This window comes from Penicillium canescens (assembly GCF_028828765.1).
Source record: "Penicillium canescens strain IBT 15451 chromosome Unknown utg000004l_segment0_segment0, whole genome shotgun sequence".
Lineage (NCBI taxonomy): Eukaryota > Fungi > Ascomycota > Eurotiomycetes > Eurotiales > Aspergillaceae > Penicillium > Penicillium canescens.
The window spans coordinates 1631779-1644511 of record NW_026703966.1 but is presented as its reverse complement, the minus strand read 5'-3'; the positions used below and the strand labels follow the sequence as shown (position 1 = coordinate 1644511).

The window sequence follows — 12733 nt, the reverse complement described above, 5'->3', positions numbered from 1 at the left end:
TTTTGCTTCGTATTCGGGTTCGGGTTCGGTTCCAAGGCAGAAACTCTCCAGATAGCTTGAACATGCGGCTGTGCCCTCTCAGGACTACCAAAATATCTCGGATTCAAGAAATGCCCTTCCACGGTTTTCTTAGTTCTTGATATCTCTTGGCTTTGATATTCCAGACCAATCCCTACCAACCACCGGAAACGTAAAGTGGAGATCTAGGCATCGACCATTTTAGTAGTTACTTCCCTAGACGGTAGACACGACATGAAGCGGATTTTAGCTACATGGCAAGCGTCGCCATTGTATTGTGCAATGTCCACTTCCAATGATTGCAGTGTAGTCGTTACACCGATATGCTGAACTGATATTGTATGGCGAACACTGCATTTGTAGTGGCTTTTCCATACTTAGGGTAGGCGACACATATCGTGGCATTGGCATTTGAGTTGCATAGCACCTAACCCGGTTTGAGATAAGGCTATATCTTACACAACTTCTCTATATTATACGCATTGCAAATTAATGCGATCTACGCATAGTCAACTCATGCGATCTTTCTGTGAGGCTGTGCTGTGACCAGCACTATTCCCATATCTCCTAAGAATGGGGCGATAAGAAAGAAGAACAAGAAGTCGAAAAATAGATATCGACGGATCTCGAACATGGCGATCAAAAGTATGCATCCTTCCAATGGAATGCCTGTATTAACTCGCCCATCATCATTTTCAGCCCGAGGCATATCTCATGTGCGCTCGATTTACTATACCAAGGCAACCACAACCTTGTGCCCTCGGACCTTGAGGCCGCTACACGGCCTTGTATTCTGATTCTTTCTCCTGCACTTGCTCTTATCCATTTGCAAGACTTGAAGTGGTCCTTTACATGTCTTCCCAAGTGGACATAAATGACCACGCGTCTCCTGCAACCCACGGCGGACAGAACAATCAGTACTAAAGATGTACCACCCTGCTATGAGATACCCAGACCGTTTTCCAGGCGTATGCAAGAACTAATGCTGGGCTGGACGATACCTCTTCACATAAACATGCCCTCAGGAGGCCTGCGTTTTTCACTGGTCTTGGACACTTTCTGCTCCATAGCCTTTCCTTTACGTTTTCGTAGGTTGTTTCTACTTAGCATTACTTCAATGGACCAGATTTTTGAAAGACTTAGGTATAGATGCCATTCCACCCCATGTGACATAATCTCACTGCCACGCGCAATTGAATTACTCCAGACTCTGGCTGCGCTCTCCGTTATTGCATCCGATGAAAGCTGGAAGGGATCTTCTACAGGAAAAGGATGCATCCAATCATAGAGCAAGTCCACTTCATGGTGTGGGCAGACAATGCCAAATTTCCATAGGAGAGAAGACAATCCGGTCCCAGTTGTCGGCGCATATAGCAGATGAATTTGTCCTCCCGGTCCAAGAGTTTCCTTCACGTTTTAAGGGTGCTGCCGGGACACTTTTATTTAGGAAGGGGCCCTTTTCACTTCATCGTGCTGATTCCTATCACTGCAATATTATTATTAATGACTTATACAATATTCTCTCGATTATCGATCGGGGCAGTGCTCTTGTAGTTCCTTCGGAGGTCATGGAGTTACGAGCCTTTTTGTATACATCCCCTCACTAATTGATCTGCCGTTTAAATATAGCTGCGGTGGTTGTTAATTGGGGTTGGGTAGGGGAAGGAGCGGCGTGCGGGAGAAGCCGAACGGCGAAAGGGTCTTGATTGCGAATTGTTTACGGTGCTGGTCTCTGCCAATAGTCAGAATCTGGCTACCTCCATTTATCTTATTCCCGAGGTCGCTAAAGTGGGATATTATTACACGAATTTGGATATGTTGGAAGATCAAAATTAACATCTTGTTGAAGAAAAGACCTATTTCAATCATTAGTGAAATATGAAATTATTTGGACCCATCATAGGACGCGCATGATTGAGATTGACGGTAGGATAGGCAAGAGGAACAATATTAATCTATGTCTTTCTTGTCAGGCATTAATAGGATGATGTGAAAACTATGCCATACTCTATCGTCTACACAGAAGTTTGCAACTAAATATTCTTGAACATATTGGTATTGACCTACATAATGCAGTAATCCCTTCACAAACAATTCAACTGGCCCGGGCAACTGCTACAGATCATAGAACTGGGTCTCGCAAGTGTTTTATTTTCATTGGTATCAACAAGCGGCCAGGCATCGAACCATACAGAATTAAGTAGGCGAGAGCCCTGTTCGTATGCAGCCCCCATTCTCCGCCAGTCCAATTGCCTTCCGAAGGACAAAAATGATGAAATCTATCACAGGAAATAGTCGGGTGTGCGTCGGGATACCATTGGTTCTCCCGCTCTGGGGCAAGGGTCGAATTGTAGGCTGGAATGTAATTAGCAGTTGTCCTGTAGCATACACAGCAGCAGTACTCACAATGTGTATTTCAAATGCTCGTCAATCTCCATAATAGCGGCCTGGTTGCCGCAGCGGTAACAGTAATTAGGGGCTGCGGTCCGGTTAGTCTTCCCGTAACTGACAAGTCCAGCGACGAGTATCATACCTGAGAAAATTGTGACGACATTTCGATCCTGCGACCAGTTATATCCTTCCATCACCAATTGATGAGCACGTGCCACCAGAGTCAAGCCGTTGTTGTGATTGAAGGCTTCCGAAATGTCCTGTCCGAACGTGTATCCAGCACCTCGAGGAGAGATTCCCCATCCACACCGGTCATCAGGGTCACTCCAGAGCAGGTCACACATAGGTCCCTCGTGGGGCACTTCTTGGATGCGGTCCAGTGACCGGATGTTGTCAAGGGTGTCAATGGACGGGCTCAGCCCACCGTGCAAACAGAAGATCTGGTTTTCGATCAAAGCAGTGAGGGGGAGGTAGTCGAAGAGGTCGGTGAAGTATTTCCACACGTTGGCGTTGCCGTATTTGCGGAGGCACTCGTCATAGAAGCCGTAGACCTGCGTGATCTGTCGGGACTCGTGGTTTCCACGGAGAATGGTAATACGCTGGGGGTAACGGATCTTCAGACAGACCAGGAGGGTCACAGTCTCAACGGAGTAGTAGCCACGGTCGACATAGTCACCTAAAGTGGGGGAGCAAATTAGGAAATGTACCCTAACCGTCATCCGACCGACACTCACCCATGAAGAGATAGTTTGTATCCGGGTTAGGACCGCCAATACGGAACAGCTCCATTAGATCGTGGAACTGGCCGTGTATGTCACCACAAACCGTCACTGGGCATTTCTGTCGGGTATGTCAGTGGGCTGGGCGGGTACGACAACGACCCGACCGAGAGTCAACATACCACTGGCTGCACATTCGATTCCTCTTGCAATACCTCTCTTGCCTGCAAGATACACACATAATCAATTTGGGGACCTCATCAGTGCCTGGAAAGAGGAAACCCACCCGATCGCACAGGCGCCGCACATCTTCCTCCGCTAATTGCTTGCAAGTCATCAAACTCTCGATCCAGCCGTCCAGAGTCGGTATGGACCCGGGGTCGCTTGTTGGCGACAGGTGGTGTGGCTCGGGGGACCGCGCAGTATCGATTTCCATGTTGTTATCCATTGCGTCGGTGTGCACAGCTGGCTGAAAAGGAGGGGCCAGCTGGGGAGGGGCGGTCTCGTGAGAAAACAACGGATTTGGTGGATGAGCGCAGGTATCGTGGGCTTGAAAATAATGAGGGAAAACTACGCTCCAGATGGCAATTCAATTAAAAAGGTTTCCCAGAGCAATTCAAGGAATAAGGAGATGGACTTTGGGAACGCGAGAAAGGGAGAAGAGATGGGAGTTCGGGAAGGTCAAGTTGGGAGGTGAAAGCACAGCGCCACAGCTTCAGCCACACCGCCTACTGCACCATCTACACGTACGGCTCACATACGCCATTGTACATGAACTGAGATTATTGGGGGGTTGTTTGATGTAATTTCATTGTCAGGGCATTTCATTCATTTCATAGGCTAAGGCTGGTAGTACTTTTAGATGATGTCGCCTCCGAACCCACCGCCGAATCCTCCAAACCCTCCCCCACCTCGTCCACGACTACCGAATGATCCTGGATTGCGACCAACAGGTGGTTCACCCGGTCCTACAGGATCATATCTAGCACCAGGTGGTACACGGGGATCATAGCCACCTACACCACCACCCCCACCGAAGAGGGGATCATCAAAGGTGGGATGCATCCCCCGCCACTGGGGCCAAAGCCAGGGCCCATGCTTCCGCGGAGCGGATCATGAGGTCCAAGTCCAGCTGGGTAAAGATCTCTTTCTCCAATATTGTACGGGTTTCTGCCTCCACCACCAAGTCCTGCTGGGTATCCTCGTGGAGGGCTGTTGATCTCAAATTCATCTTCAAACCCGGGCGGGGCAAAGTCTGGTACAGGGTTGGGGTGGCGAGGAGCTGCAGATAGAGGGTCATCAAATGGATAGGGACGAGCAGGCTGAGGGAAATCATCACGCAGAGGATCTCGGGCTCTTCCTTCCTGTGGTCTTTCTCTGGAAACCTGGGGTATCTCTTCGTAGCCTTCTTTGTGCAACCCGGGCGCAAGTTTCTGGATGACGTTGATTTTGAAGAGTCCGATCAAATCGCTCAGACGAGCTGGCGAAATGAACACATCCCGTAGAGAGCCTGCAACATTGTCTGAGGATGATAGGGGGAGCGCAGATGCGGAGATGAAGTCTTTGGCGGGGAGATCGAATGAGCTGGTGCGGTCATCACCCAGGGCCAGCGCAAAGACAACAGCGTTGTTTCCCAGTCGACTCACTTTAAGCAGGTACTCCATGGATGACTGGTCATGTGTGTATCGAAAGGCAAAGGTATCGTTAGCGTTCCATTGTGTGGGGAGGGAGGGTGTATTTGTAGATGTTTCTGCAGAAGTTAGCAGAGTCCGATATTTAAATCAAGGATAGAAGATGCAAACCTAAGTTGTGGTCTTCTCCAAGGCCTACCAGCTTGAAACCCACTGCTGTCATGGATGCATGTCCGATTAGAGCAACAGCTTCATATGATGTTTTGAGGCTCGGCTGGCTATCGTCTGCTGGCTGGATAGCTCTCGCGGCAAGATCCAGGACGTGATCTTGACGAAGAACGTCAGTGGTCACCATTTTGATGTATTCGCGTATGCTCAGAGAATGATATTCGATATCAAAACTGAAAAAGAGTTAGGAGATGAAGGCATCAGGCAGCTGATACCATGCACGAGGTGACCTCATATTAACGCTAATCCTATTTGGGGAGCTGTGGCGTCGGAACAAAGATCCCCCGTCAAAGCTGCCTGCCCCACTTCGCTTGGCTGTTTTTGTCCAAGCGGCCATTATACACACTGGAATATATATATTGGATTGATATTGGTATCGTCGCTTAAAAGGCCCTTGATAACTTTACAACATAGACTTGGGGAAGTTCTTCATCGCCTGGCGCACTCCCAGATCCGCCAGAATCTCCTCAGTTCCACCGAGGATGGCATCGAACTTGTAAGTACGATGGAACATTTCAATGACCTTGCCCATTCCAGACTGGGTGATACCACGGCCACCAAAGATGTTGGTAGCATTGCTAGCAATCTCACCGGCAGCTTGTGTGCAATGAGACTTCAACAGTCCGATGGGTCCACCAAGGTGCTTGGCTTGCTCAGCATATGTCATGTTGCACATCTGGTAAGCGATGGACTCGAGCCAAGCCTGGTTTGACTCGGTCAGGGAAATCATGCGTGCGAGTCTGCTATATGTTAGAGGTATATTCAAAGCCTTTCTCAGTTGATGGGACTCACTTTTGACGAATGGCGGGCTGTTCAATCAGCTTCTTGCCAAAGACAATACGCTGGTTGCACCATTTCATAGTCTCTTCGACAATGGTCATTGACATGCGGACAACAGCAGCAACCATCATGAAGCGCTCGTGGTTGAAGTTGCTCATGATAACGATGAATCCCTTGTGCTCCTCGCCAAGGAGGTTCTGGACTGGAACCTTGACATTCTCAAACTGCACAAAGGCAGTGGCAGCAGCAGTTGAGTAGGAAGTCTTGATCTGCTTCGTCTCAACACCCTCACCGCGAGGAATCAAGAGAACCGAGAAGCCCTTCTCGGTACGGCAACCGACAACGAAGTAATCGGCGAACATGCCGTTCGTGATCCATTTCCTAAACACCGTCAGCAATAGTCCAACGCACAGATCCATCCATCAACTCACTTCGTTCCATTCACAATGTAATGCTTCCCATCAGGAGTCTTCTCAGCAATAGTCTTCAAACCAGCAACATCACTACCAGCAAAAGCCTCGGTAATAGCCAAACACATCTTCTTCTGACCAGACAAAACCTCACCAGTAACACGCTCCTTGAGAACAGGATCATGTAGCCACTGCTGAACAGCAGTCAAACTAATAGCCATACCAGCCATATTCCCATCCTGGAATCCACGGGCATTAGCCCGGACCAGTTCCTGCGTAACAATCATATCATGCAAGTAGTCAAACTCCTTCCCATCGACTGCCCCACCAAGCAGGGTCCGGTTATGGAGATGCTTTCCAGGACCGAGCCGCATGGCAAGGACATTCGTCTCAGCCATGCGGTCGATCAGTTCCTGGCTGATGTACGTGCCATCTCTTTCCTTCTCCTGCGCCTCGGGTGTCACGTACTTGTCCGTGAACTCGCGCACAGCCTTTTGCAGGCGGCGGTGCGTCTCCTTGTAATAGGGCGACTTGAACTGAGGACGGAGCCATAGTGGTTCGGCGTAGGGAACGGGACTCAAGGCTCCTGGTGTGGGTTCGATGACCTCGGACTTTTCGCCTTCGATGGTGCCGATGCAGAGCTGTTTGCGGTACTTCTCTAGTACTTCCTGGCGGTGCAGGTTGTAGAACTCGGTTGTGGCATCTTGGCCGGCTACCTGGGCGAGGACGACGCCGCCACCGGGGTGGGCGTCGACGAAGTCGGTTAGGTCATAGACTTTGTGGTCGATGATGCACCAGAGGGAATCCTCGGTGTTGTGCTTGGCGACTTCGGCGCGTGTGAGTGTTTCCGACATGTTTGAGTTGGGAGAGGAGGGATGGGGGAGAGTAAATACCCCAGATTGTTCAGTCTCCAATCATGCTGTTGCTGTTTCAAATTGAGCCGAGGTCCGAGGTGATGTCAGCATATTTGCCCTAATTTTGCACTAGTTTACACCCCTGAGACTGCAATCGATGGTCTGATTAATATGTTGAAGTCATCGAGGTTACTTACGTATTTGCGCTAATGAGGACTCTGGGATTGTCATCCATCACTGCCTAATTCTCCGCGTCTCCCCACACCGTGATCGACGTACATCCGGATGAGAACAAAAGTCCCAATTTTCAGTATTCTCTTCGCATCATGTCCCAACTTTCCAATAACACGTTCTTTCCAGCATTCTCCACCTTTTACAACTCAACCGCTCACCCGTAAACTAAACTAGGGAGTTTACCAACAAGGAACTTGTTCTGGGTATTCTGGGTACCACTCTAGTTTCGGGAAGCGATATATATAAAAAGATTTGTTGACTGAATGGAGTATATGACAATGTAAAGCCAAGGTAATCTATTAAAGGCGACCTTATTCTTTCTTCGTAGGACCGGCCTTCATATCTTTAATCGCCTCCTCCACTAACCATGCACAAACAGGCTGGGCATCGGTTCCAACGCGCCAACTACCCAGCACAACCCCATGCTCTTCAAGAACCTCAGATGCGCGTTCCCAGCGACGACGCCAGAGTTCCTCGCGTTTGTTCGGGAGTGGCACAGGAGGCATGCCCGATTCGTTATCTGGTCCCGCTGGAGACTGTCGTGATCCATTAGAGGGGCTTTGTGACAGGTTGAGCCGCTCGGTTGCATATTGGAATCCTTGATATGCGGCTTGGGCGGCTGCTGCCGGGTAGGATTGGATGCTACTTGCTGCAGGACGGGGTGTCGATGATCCACTGGAGTCGGAGTGGGCGGTTGATGATGCAGTGTTTGCGCGACGGGGTGGTGGGAGAGGTGGCTGTTGCTTTGAACCCCTTGGTGGGGACTGAGAACGGGAACTTAAGGAGCCATCGTTGAGGTTGCTGAGCAACGATGATGAGGTGTCATTCGTAGATGACCCAGTAGTGCTGCTGCGAGAAATGGGTGAAGGCCCCGCATCAATTAATGACTCAGTCTTGGGCGTAGATCCACGCTTCGGTGGAACAGGAGGGACAGGCTTGCGCTGAGGAGCTTCTCGTGGTGATGGCTTGGGACTGCTCTCCCTCGTCATATCAGAAGGTGTAGTACTTTGACGCAAAGCAGACGGCCTGGCCGGTCTAGCCCTCAGTAGGTCCGCAGGTGTGGAAACCATGCGCAGTGCAGATGGCTTGACTGGCTTAACGGGAGGTGGACGCGGTTGATCAGGGTGGGTAAGTCCAGCTGGGGGTGGCTTCTGGTCAATGATAAGATCTGTAAGATCAATCAAGTCTTCGATATCCACGCTCTGTGGTTCAGCGTCCGGTGAAGGTATATGTACTGCTGGTAGAGACGGAGATGCACGAGGCGGCAGAGCTGGTCTATTGGGGACAGCATCCGACTGATCTTTTACATCCGGGAAACTGCGATTGCGCTTGGGTGGGTCAAGAGGGCCGACAGATTTCTCGAAGAATTGCTGGGGCTCCGAGGTCGTGACATCGCGGATAAAGATTCCTAAGATGCGGCCGGGGTTTGCCAGGACGATGTCGGTGTACACCTCGAGATCCGCCTCGCCGCTGTCTCCAACCAAGATGAACTTGCGTTCAGGGAAGTCTCGCAAAATCTGCTCCAGTGATCCTCGTTTTCTCTCTGCTGTAGGTTCGAATATTCCTTGTAGCATCCCCGAGTATTGCTTGAGGTGGAACGAGCCTGGTGGCAAGCCCACCATCTTGAAGTAGCGTTCGAGGAGAGGGTACAATTGCCATGGGGCGTTGGACACATAGTGGATTTGAACACCCTGCTTGGCAAGCTTCCCATACCAGTCACTGACTCCTTCAACGGTGAGTTCGCCTAATTCACGAACAAATGTGTTGCGGAACATCTCCTTCGCTCCACCAGCAATAGCCGAGTGCTTCACTGTATCATCGATGTCACTGATCAAACTGATTCCAACTGGGTCGATGATCTGAATTGGTCGTGCAGCAGACAAGTCCTCGGATGCCAACACACGAATATGAGTTGGGACGAATGGCAATGCAGCACGAAGAGTGAAGTGACCCGATTCATCCGTTGTAATATTCCGAGACTTGCTCTCATTCTCGTCGAAGAAGAAAACAGTCACGGGCATACTAGCAACGGGGTTTGTGAGGAATGGACGGAGTCGTTCCATGAGATGAGCATTTGCCATAGACAGCTCATCTTTGCTCAGCGGTACAGGGTGTTGCACTTTGTCCGTGTGTGCACTCTTCCAAGCCGGGTCTGCTTCCTTCTCGGCTGTATCGACTAAATTTTGCATTTGCTTGTCCAAGTATTCATCATCTCCCTTGCCTGACATCTTGTCGTCGCTTTCATCATTGGTAGTTCCCGTTGGTGCAGGGATGCCGCTCAGCTTCCTGGCCAGCGCAATCATCAAACGGTGCTTTCGGCTCATGGGACCGCGACCAGGAGCGTAGATCCAGCCACGCACGTCAACGGCCACGACCGCATTTTCGGTCTCAGTGTCATCCCAATCAGGCGTAGAGCCCTCATCGTTATGGGGCTCCCCCGGTATTCATCGATGGTCTCTGACCAGGAGTCACGTCGCGGACGTGCGCTAGCATCGGTCTTCTTCTTTTCCGTCAGTTTCCGAGCATAACTCGGGAAAAGAACCATCTCTTCGTCGCCCGATCGCGCAATTTCAATGTCGGGGAAGGCGCCGGGGGTATTGTAGTAATCCTCATCATGGTCGTTCCTCTGTCCAGACCATTGAGATGTATAGGCCTGGCGCAACTCATTCGCAGCCTTGAAGTACTCGAAGACCTTCTTGCGACGGCTACCAGTGACACCGGCACCATCGGCGCCTCCTGGTCCCCATGTCGATGAAAGCCCTGGTTGTGCCATTGGATCTCTCGCGGCTTCCTTCGGTCCGGAACGGGCTAGGATCGACTTCGGATGCCTTGCAGCGGAATTGATACTGGATGCCGCGTTGGCTCTCCACGTGCGCAACTGTCGTCGGGGGCCGAGGAGATAGGAGACTATGCCTCCTCCGAGTCTGCGATCGCGCGCTGCGAGTCGTGCTTGGCGTTTGACGATTGCTCGGTAGATCCGTGATTGTGCCCGGTGACGGAGGGCCGGGAGGGTCTCGTGTCGGAGGCCCCAGAGACGAGACTGGGCTCGTCTGCTTGCGTGTGGGCCAACGAGTAGGCGGAGAATTCGTGAGAGCTTGCTAGGTCGAGGCTCACGGGGGAACGAAGGGAAGAGGGTGGGTGGGCGTTGTGAGAGGGGAGTCCTCGACCGGAGGCTGGGCCAGCGGAAGCGTGGTTTAGGAGCCAGGGTCTCGTATGGTGTATATTTGAATGTAGAAGAACAAGAATATCGAGAAAAAAGCCAAGTCGAATAGGGCTGCGGAAAGTAGACCTGCGGGGAAGAGATCGCCCATGACGATGATTATTCGGAGCCCCTCTCACCGCGTTCGTTTCAGGTTTCTCGGAGAGTTCGACAAGTTTGACAATATGATGCTATGTACTATATTTAGTGTGATTTCGGTTTCGGTTTCATTTCTGATACAATAAAGAATAAATATTCATAATTGAGTTGTGTTTCATGGTGGCAAATGGTCTAGAAGACTACTATGGAAATTTGATAGATTTGGCAACAATATGGCGATGTTGCTGTTTATTATTCTACCAATATCGTACAAAATATTTATACAAAATCACTCGACTACGCACTATCCTCGGTGTAATTCACCTTCTTCGCACGTGAACTCCGCCGAGAAAGTGATTCCCGAGATGGACGATTCTCCAATTCTGCGGAAACATCACTAGTCTCCTCCGGCTCAGGGGTCGACTCGATCACCGAAGCCTTGCGCTTGCTCCGAGCTTTGGAGGGAGTCGTGCGTTTGGCAGCCTTTGGTTTCTTGGTGGTTTCTACCTTGGCTGCGTCAAGAGGGATATCCGCGATGTACTCGGTCTTCACCTTCTTCGGTGTGCTTTTCTTCGGACTCACGGCTGTTTTGGGTTTGACAATCTTCTTCGCAGGTCTGAGCCATTCTTCCATGCCCCGGGGCCAGTAGACTCTACCGTCAGGTCCACCCATGCTAATTTCTTCCTCTGGGATGGTGCGAGGCGGGGGTATTGAGCCCTCGAGATCCACAAAACCGCCGTTTTTCTTCGACCTTTTTGGTGGTTTGAAGGGTTGGTTTTCGTCGGGGCGCATAAAAGGAATTAGGTCGTTCACACGTTCGTAGCCGGGGAGTTTGAAATTTCTCATCAGCTCAAAGACAGCTTGCTCTTTGTCTTTGGCTTCAATCATCAGGTCCATGGTGTCTGCACATGGAGGTAGCGTATTCACACGGTCACTGTGTTTGCGGCGTTGGCGAGGTGTGATTGCTGGAGCAGTTGGTTCGGAGTAATGCATCTTCTGCGTAATGTTCTTTCGAGACCAAGTTGCCGCAATGCGATCATAGAGTCCTGTAATATCCTGCGTGCCTTCACGTAGCTCATTGGAATCGAAAATGATATTATGGTGGTGATAGTCGAGGACAAGAGGGATGTTAAGCTCCTCGCAGATTGGCAGTAGATCGTGAACAGACCAGCTGACATCGTCGTTTTCCAAAACCAACCGATTCTTGATGTCCTGCGACAACTTGGAATAGTTCTCTCGGAACCGATCAAGTGTCGCAGCTTTATCACCAAAAACCCCACCCATGTGTAGGATCATTACCGCATCGCGGTCTTGCTGAGGGGGCAGTTTGAGAAGCTGAAGCAACTCCGAATGGTATTCAAGATCTCGCTGAGAGCTCTCAATCACTTCTTTCCTTGGCGATCCAAACTGCGTGAATTGGCCGGGGTGAACCGAGACACGGTGACCGAGTTCTGCAACCACCCGGCCTGCGTCCGCCAGCACTTCCGAGGCGAACGGCGCCAATTTATAACCGTATTCTTTGTGGCTAGCGAATGGGAACATCTCACTACTTAATCGCATAAACTTAATGCCATACCTGTCATTCCAGCGAAGGATCTTGACCAAATCACGCGCATTTGTCAGGCCGAGAGCCTCGACAAAGGCCTGTCCGCGTGCAACATCGGCCGGTTGATCCCGGTCCGGACGATTCTTGGTCGAGTGTGCAGGCTGTTCGGGATCTTGGAGGGGGTGTCGGTTCTCGATGATAGAGGCGATTCGACACGTTCGAGAACAGAATACGGCAGGGGTAGCGTAGCGGAGGTAGGTATTTAAGCAGGCCTAATTGGGTTAGAACCGATGTTGCACGCATGAGGCTTAAGATGCAACTCACATATCCTAGCCTTCCTTTCCAGGGAAGAGGGAGATAGCTGCTGTTCACTGGTGGGGGTCGCCCAAGGGCCTCCTTGAGTTCCTCTGCCTCCAGTGGAATGTCCTCGTCGGATTCAGGGTCCAATGCCGCCTCGGCTTGGTGTGAGTGTATATCTTCATTGAGAATATCCGCAGGCTTTGCCTCGGATCCATGTGGCTCAGTGGCCATGATCATGACTTCAGCGTCAAAATCTAAGCCTCGGCCCAGATGTTGTGAATAGGTACGAGACAGTGTGATGAGCTTGGATGTATCTAGGATATG

General features: G+C 50.7%; 4 protein-coding genes across 4 annotated transcripts; all 4 read right to left on the bottom strand.

Moving 5' to 3' along the window:
* Window positions 1-2300: 2300 nt before the first annotated feature.
* Window positions 2301-3576, bottom strand: N7446_005961 (serine/threonine-protein phosphatase; the record flags this gene model as incomplete). Its single annotated transcript, XM_058514709.1, has 6 exons — window positions 2301-2373; window positions 2425-2497; window positions 2552-3085; window positions 3144-3249; window positions 3311-3352; window positions 3415-3576. The coding sequence occupies 6 exons, from the start codon at window positions 3574-3576 to the stop codon at window positions 2301-2303; spliced, it is 990 nt and encodes a 329-aa protein (XP_058371887.1).
* A 568-nt stretch (window positions 3577-4144) lies between these two features.
* N7446_005960 (proteasome inhibitor PI31 family protein) lies at window positions 4145-5114 on the bottom strand (the record flags this gene model as incomplete). The annotated part of the gene is made up of 2 exons (XM_058514708.1): window positions 4145-4878; window positions 4931-5114. 2 exons carry the CDS (start codon window positions 5112-5114, stop codon window positions 4145-4147), a joined length of 918 nt encoding a protein of 305 aa, XP_058371886.1.
* A 255-nt stretch (window positions 5115-5369) lies between these two features.
* On the bottom strand, window positions 5370-7050 carry N7446_005959 (acyl-CoA dehydrogenase family protein). The gene is made up of 3 exons (XM_058514707.1): window positions 6199-7050; window positions 5780-6148; window positions 5370-5727 (listed from the first exon to the last, which is right to left on the bottom strand). The coding sequence occupies exons 1-3, from the start codon at window positions 7029-7031 to the stop codon at window positions 5391-5393; spliced, it is 1539 nt and encodes a 512-aa protein (XP_058371885.1). The 5' UTR covers window positions 7032-7050; the 3' UTR covers window positions 5370-5390.
* Window positions 7051-7576: 526 nt separating this feature from the next.
* Window positions 7577-12699, bottom strand: N7446_005958 (uncharacterized protein; the record flags this gene model as incomplete). The annotated part of the gene is made up of 4 exons (XM_058514706.1): window positions 12434-12699; window positions 10888-12381; window positions 9751-10473; window positions 7577-9697 (listed from the first exon to the last, which is right to left on the bottom strand). Exons 1-4 carry the CDS (start codon window positions 12644-12646, stop codon window positions 7577-7579), a joined length of 4551 nt encoding a protein of 1516 aa, XP_058371884.1. The 5' UTR covers window positions 12647-12699.
* Window positions 12700-12733: the final 34 nt, after the last annotated feature.

Bases quoted from the DNA above. Each gene is read 5' to 3' on its own strand.
- N7446_005959 (XM_058514707.1), bottom strand. From the start codon at position 7,031: ATGTCGGAAACACTCACACGCGCCGAAGTCGCCAAGCACAACACCGAG. The intron at 6,149-6,198 runs GTGAGTTGATGG...GACGGTGTTTAG, and splicing joins TACATTGTGAATGGAACGAA to GAAATGGATCACGAACGGCA. The intron at 5,728-5,779 runs GTGAGTCCCATC...AACATATAGCAG, and splicing joins CAGCCCGCCATTCGTCAAAA to ACTCGCACGCATGATTTCCC.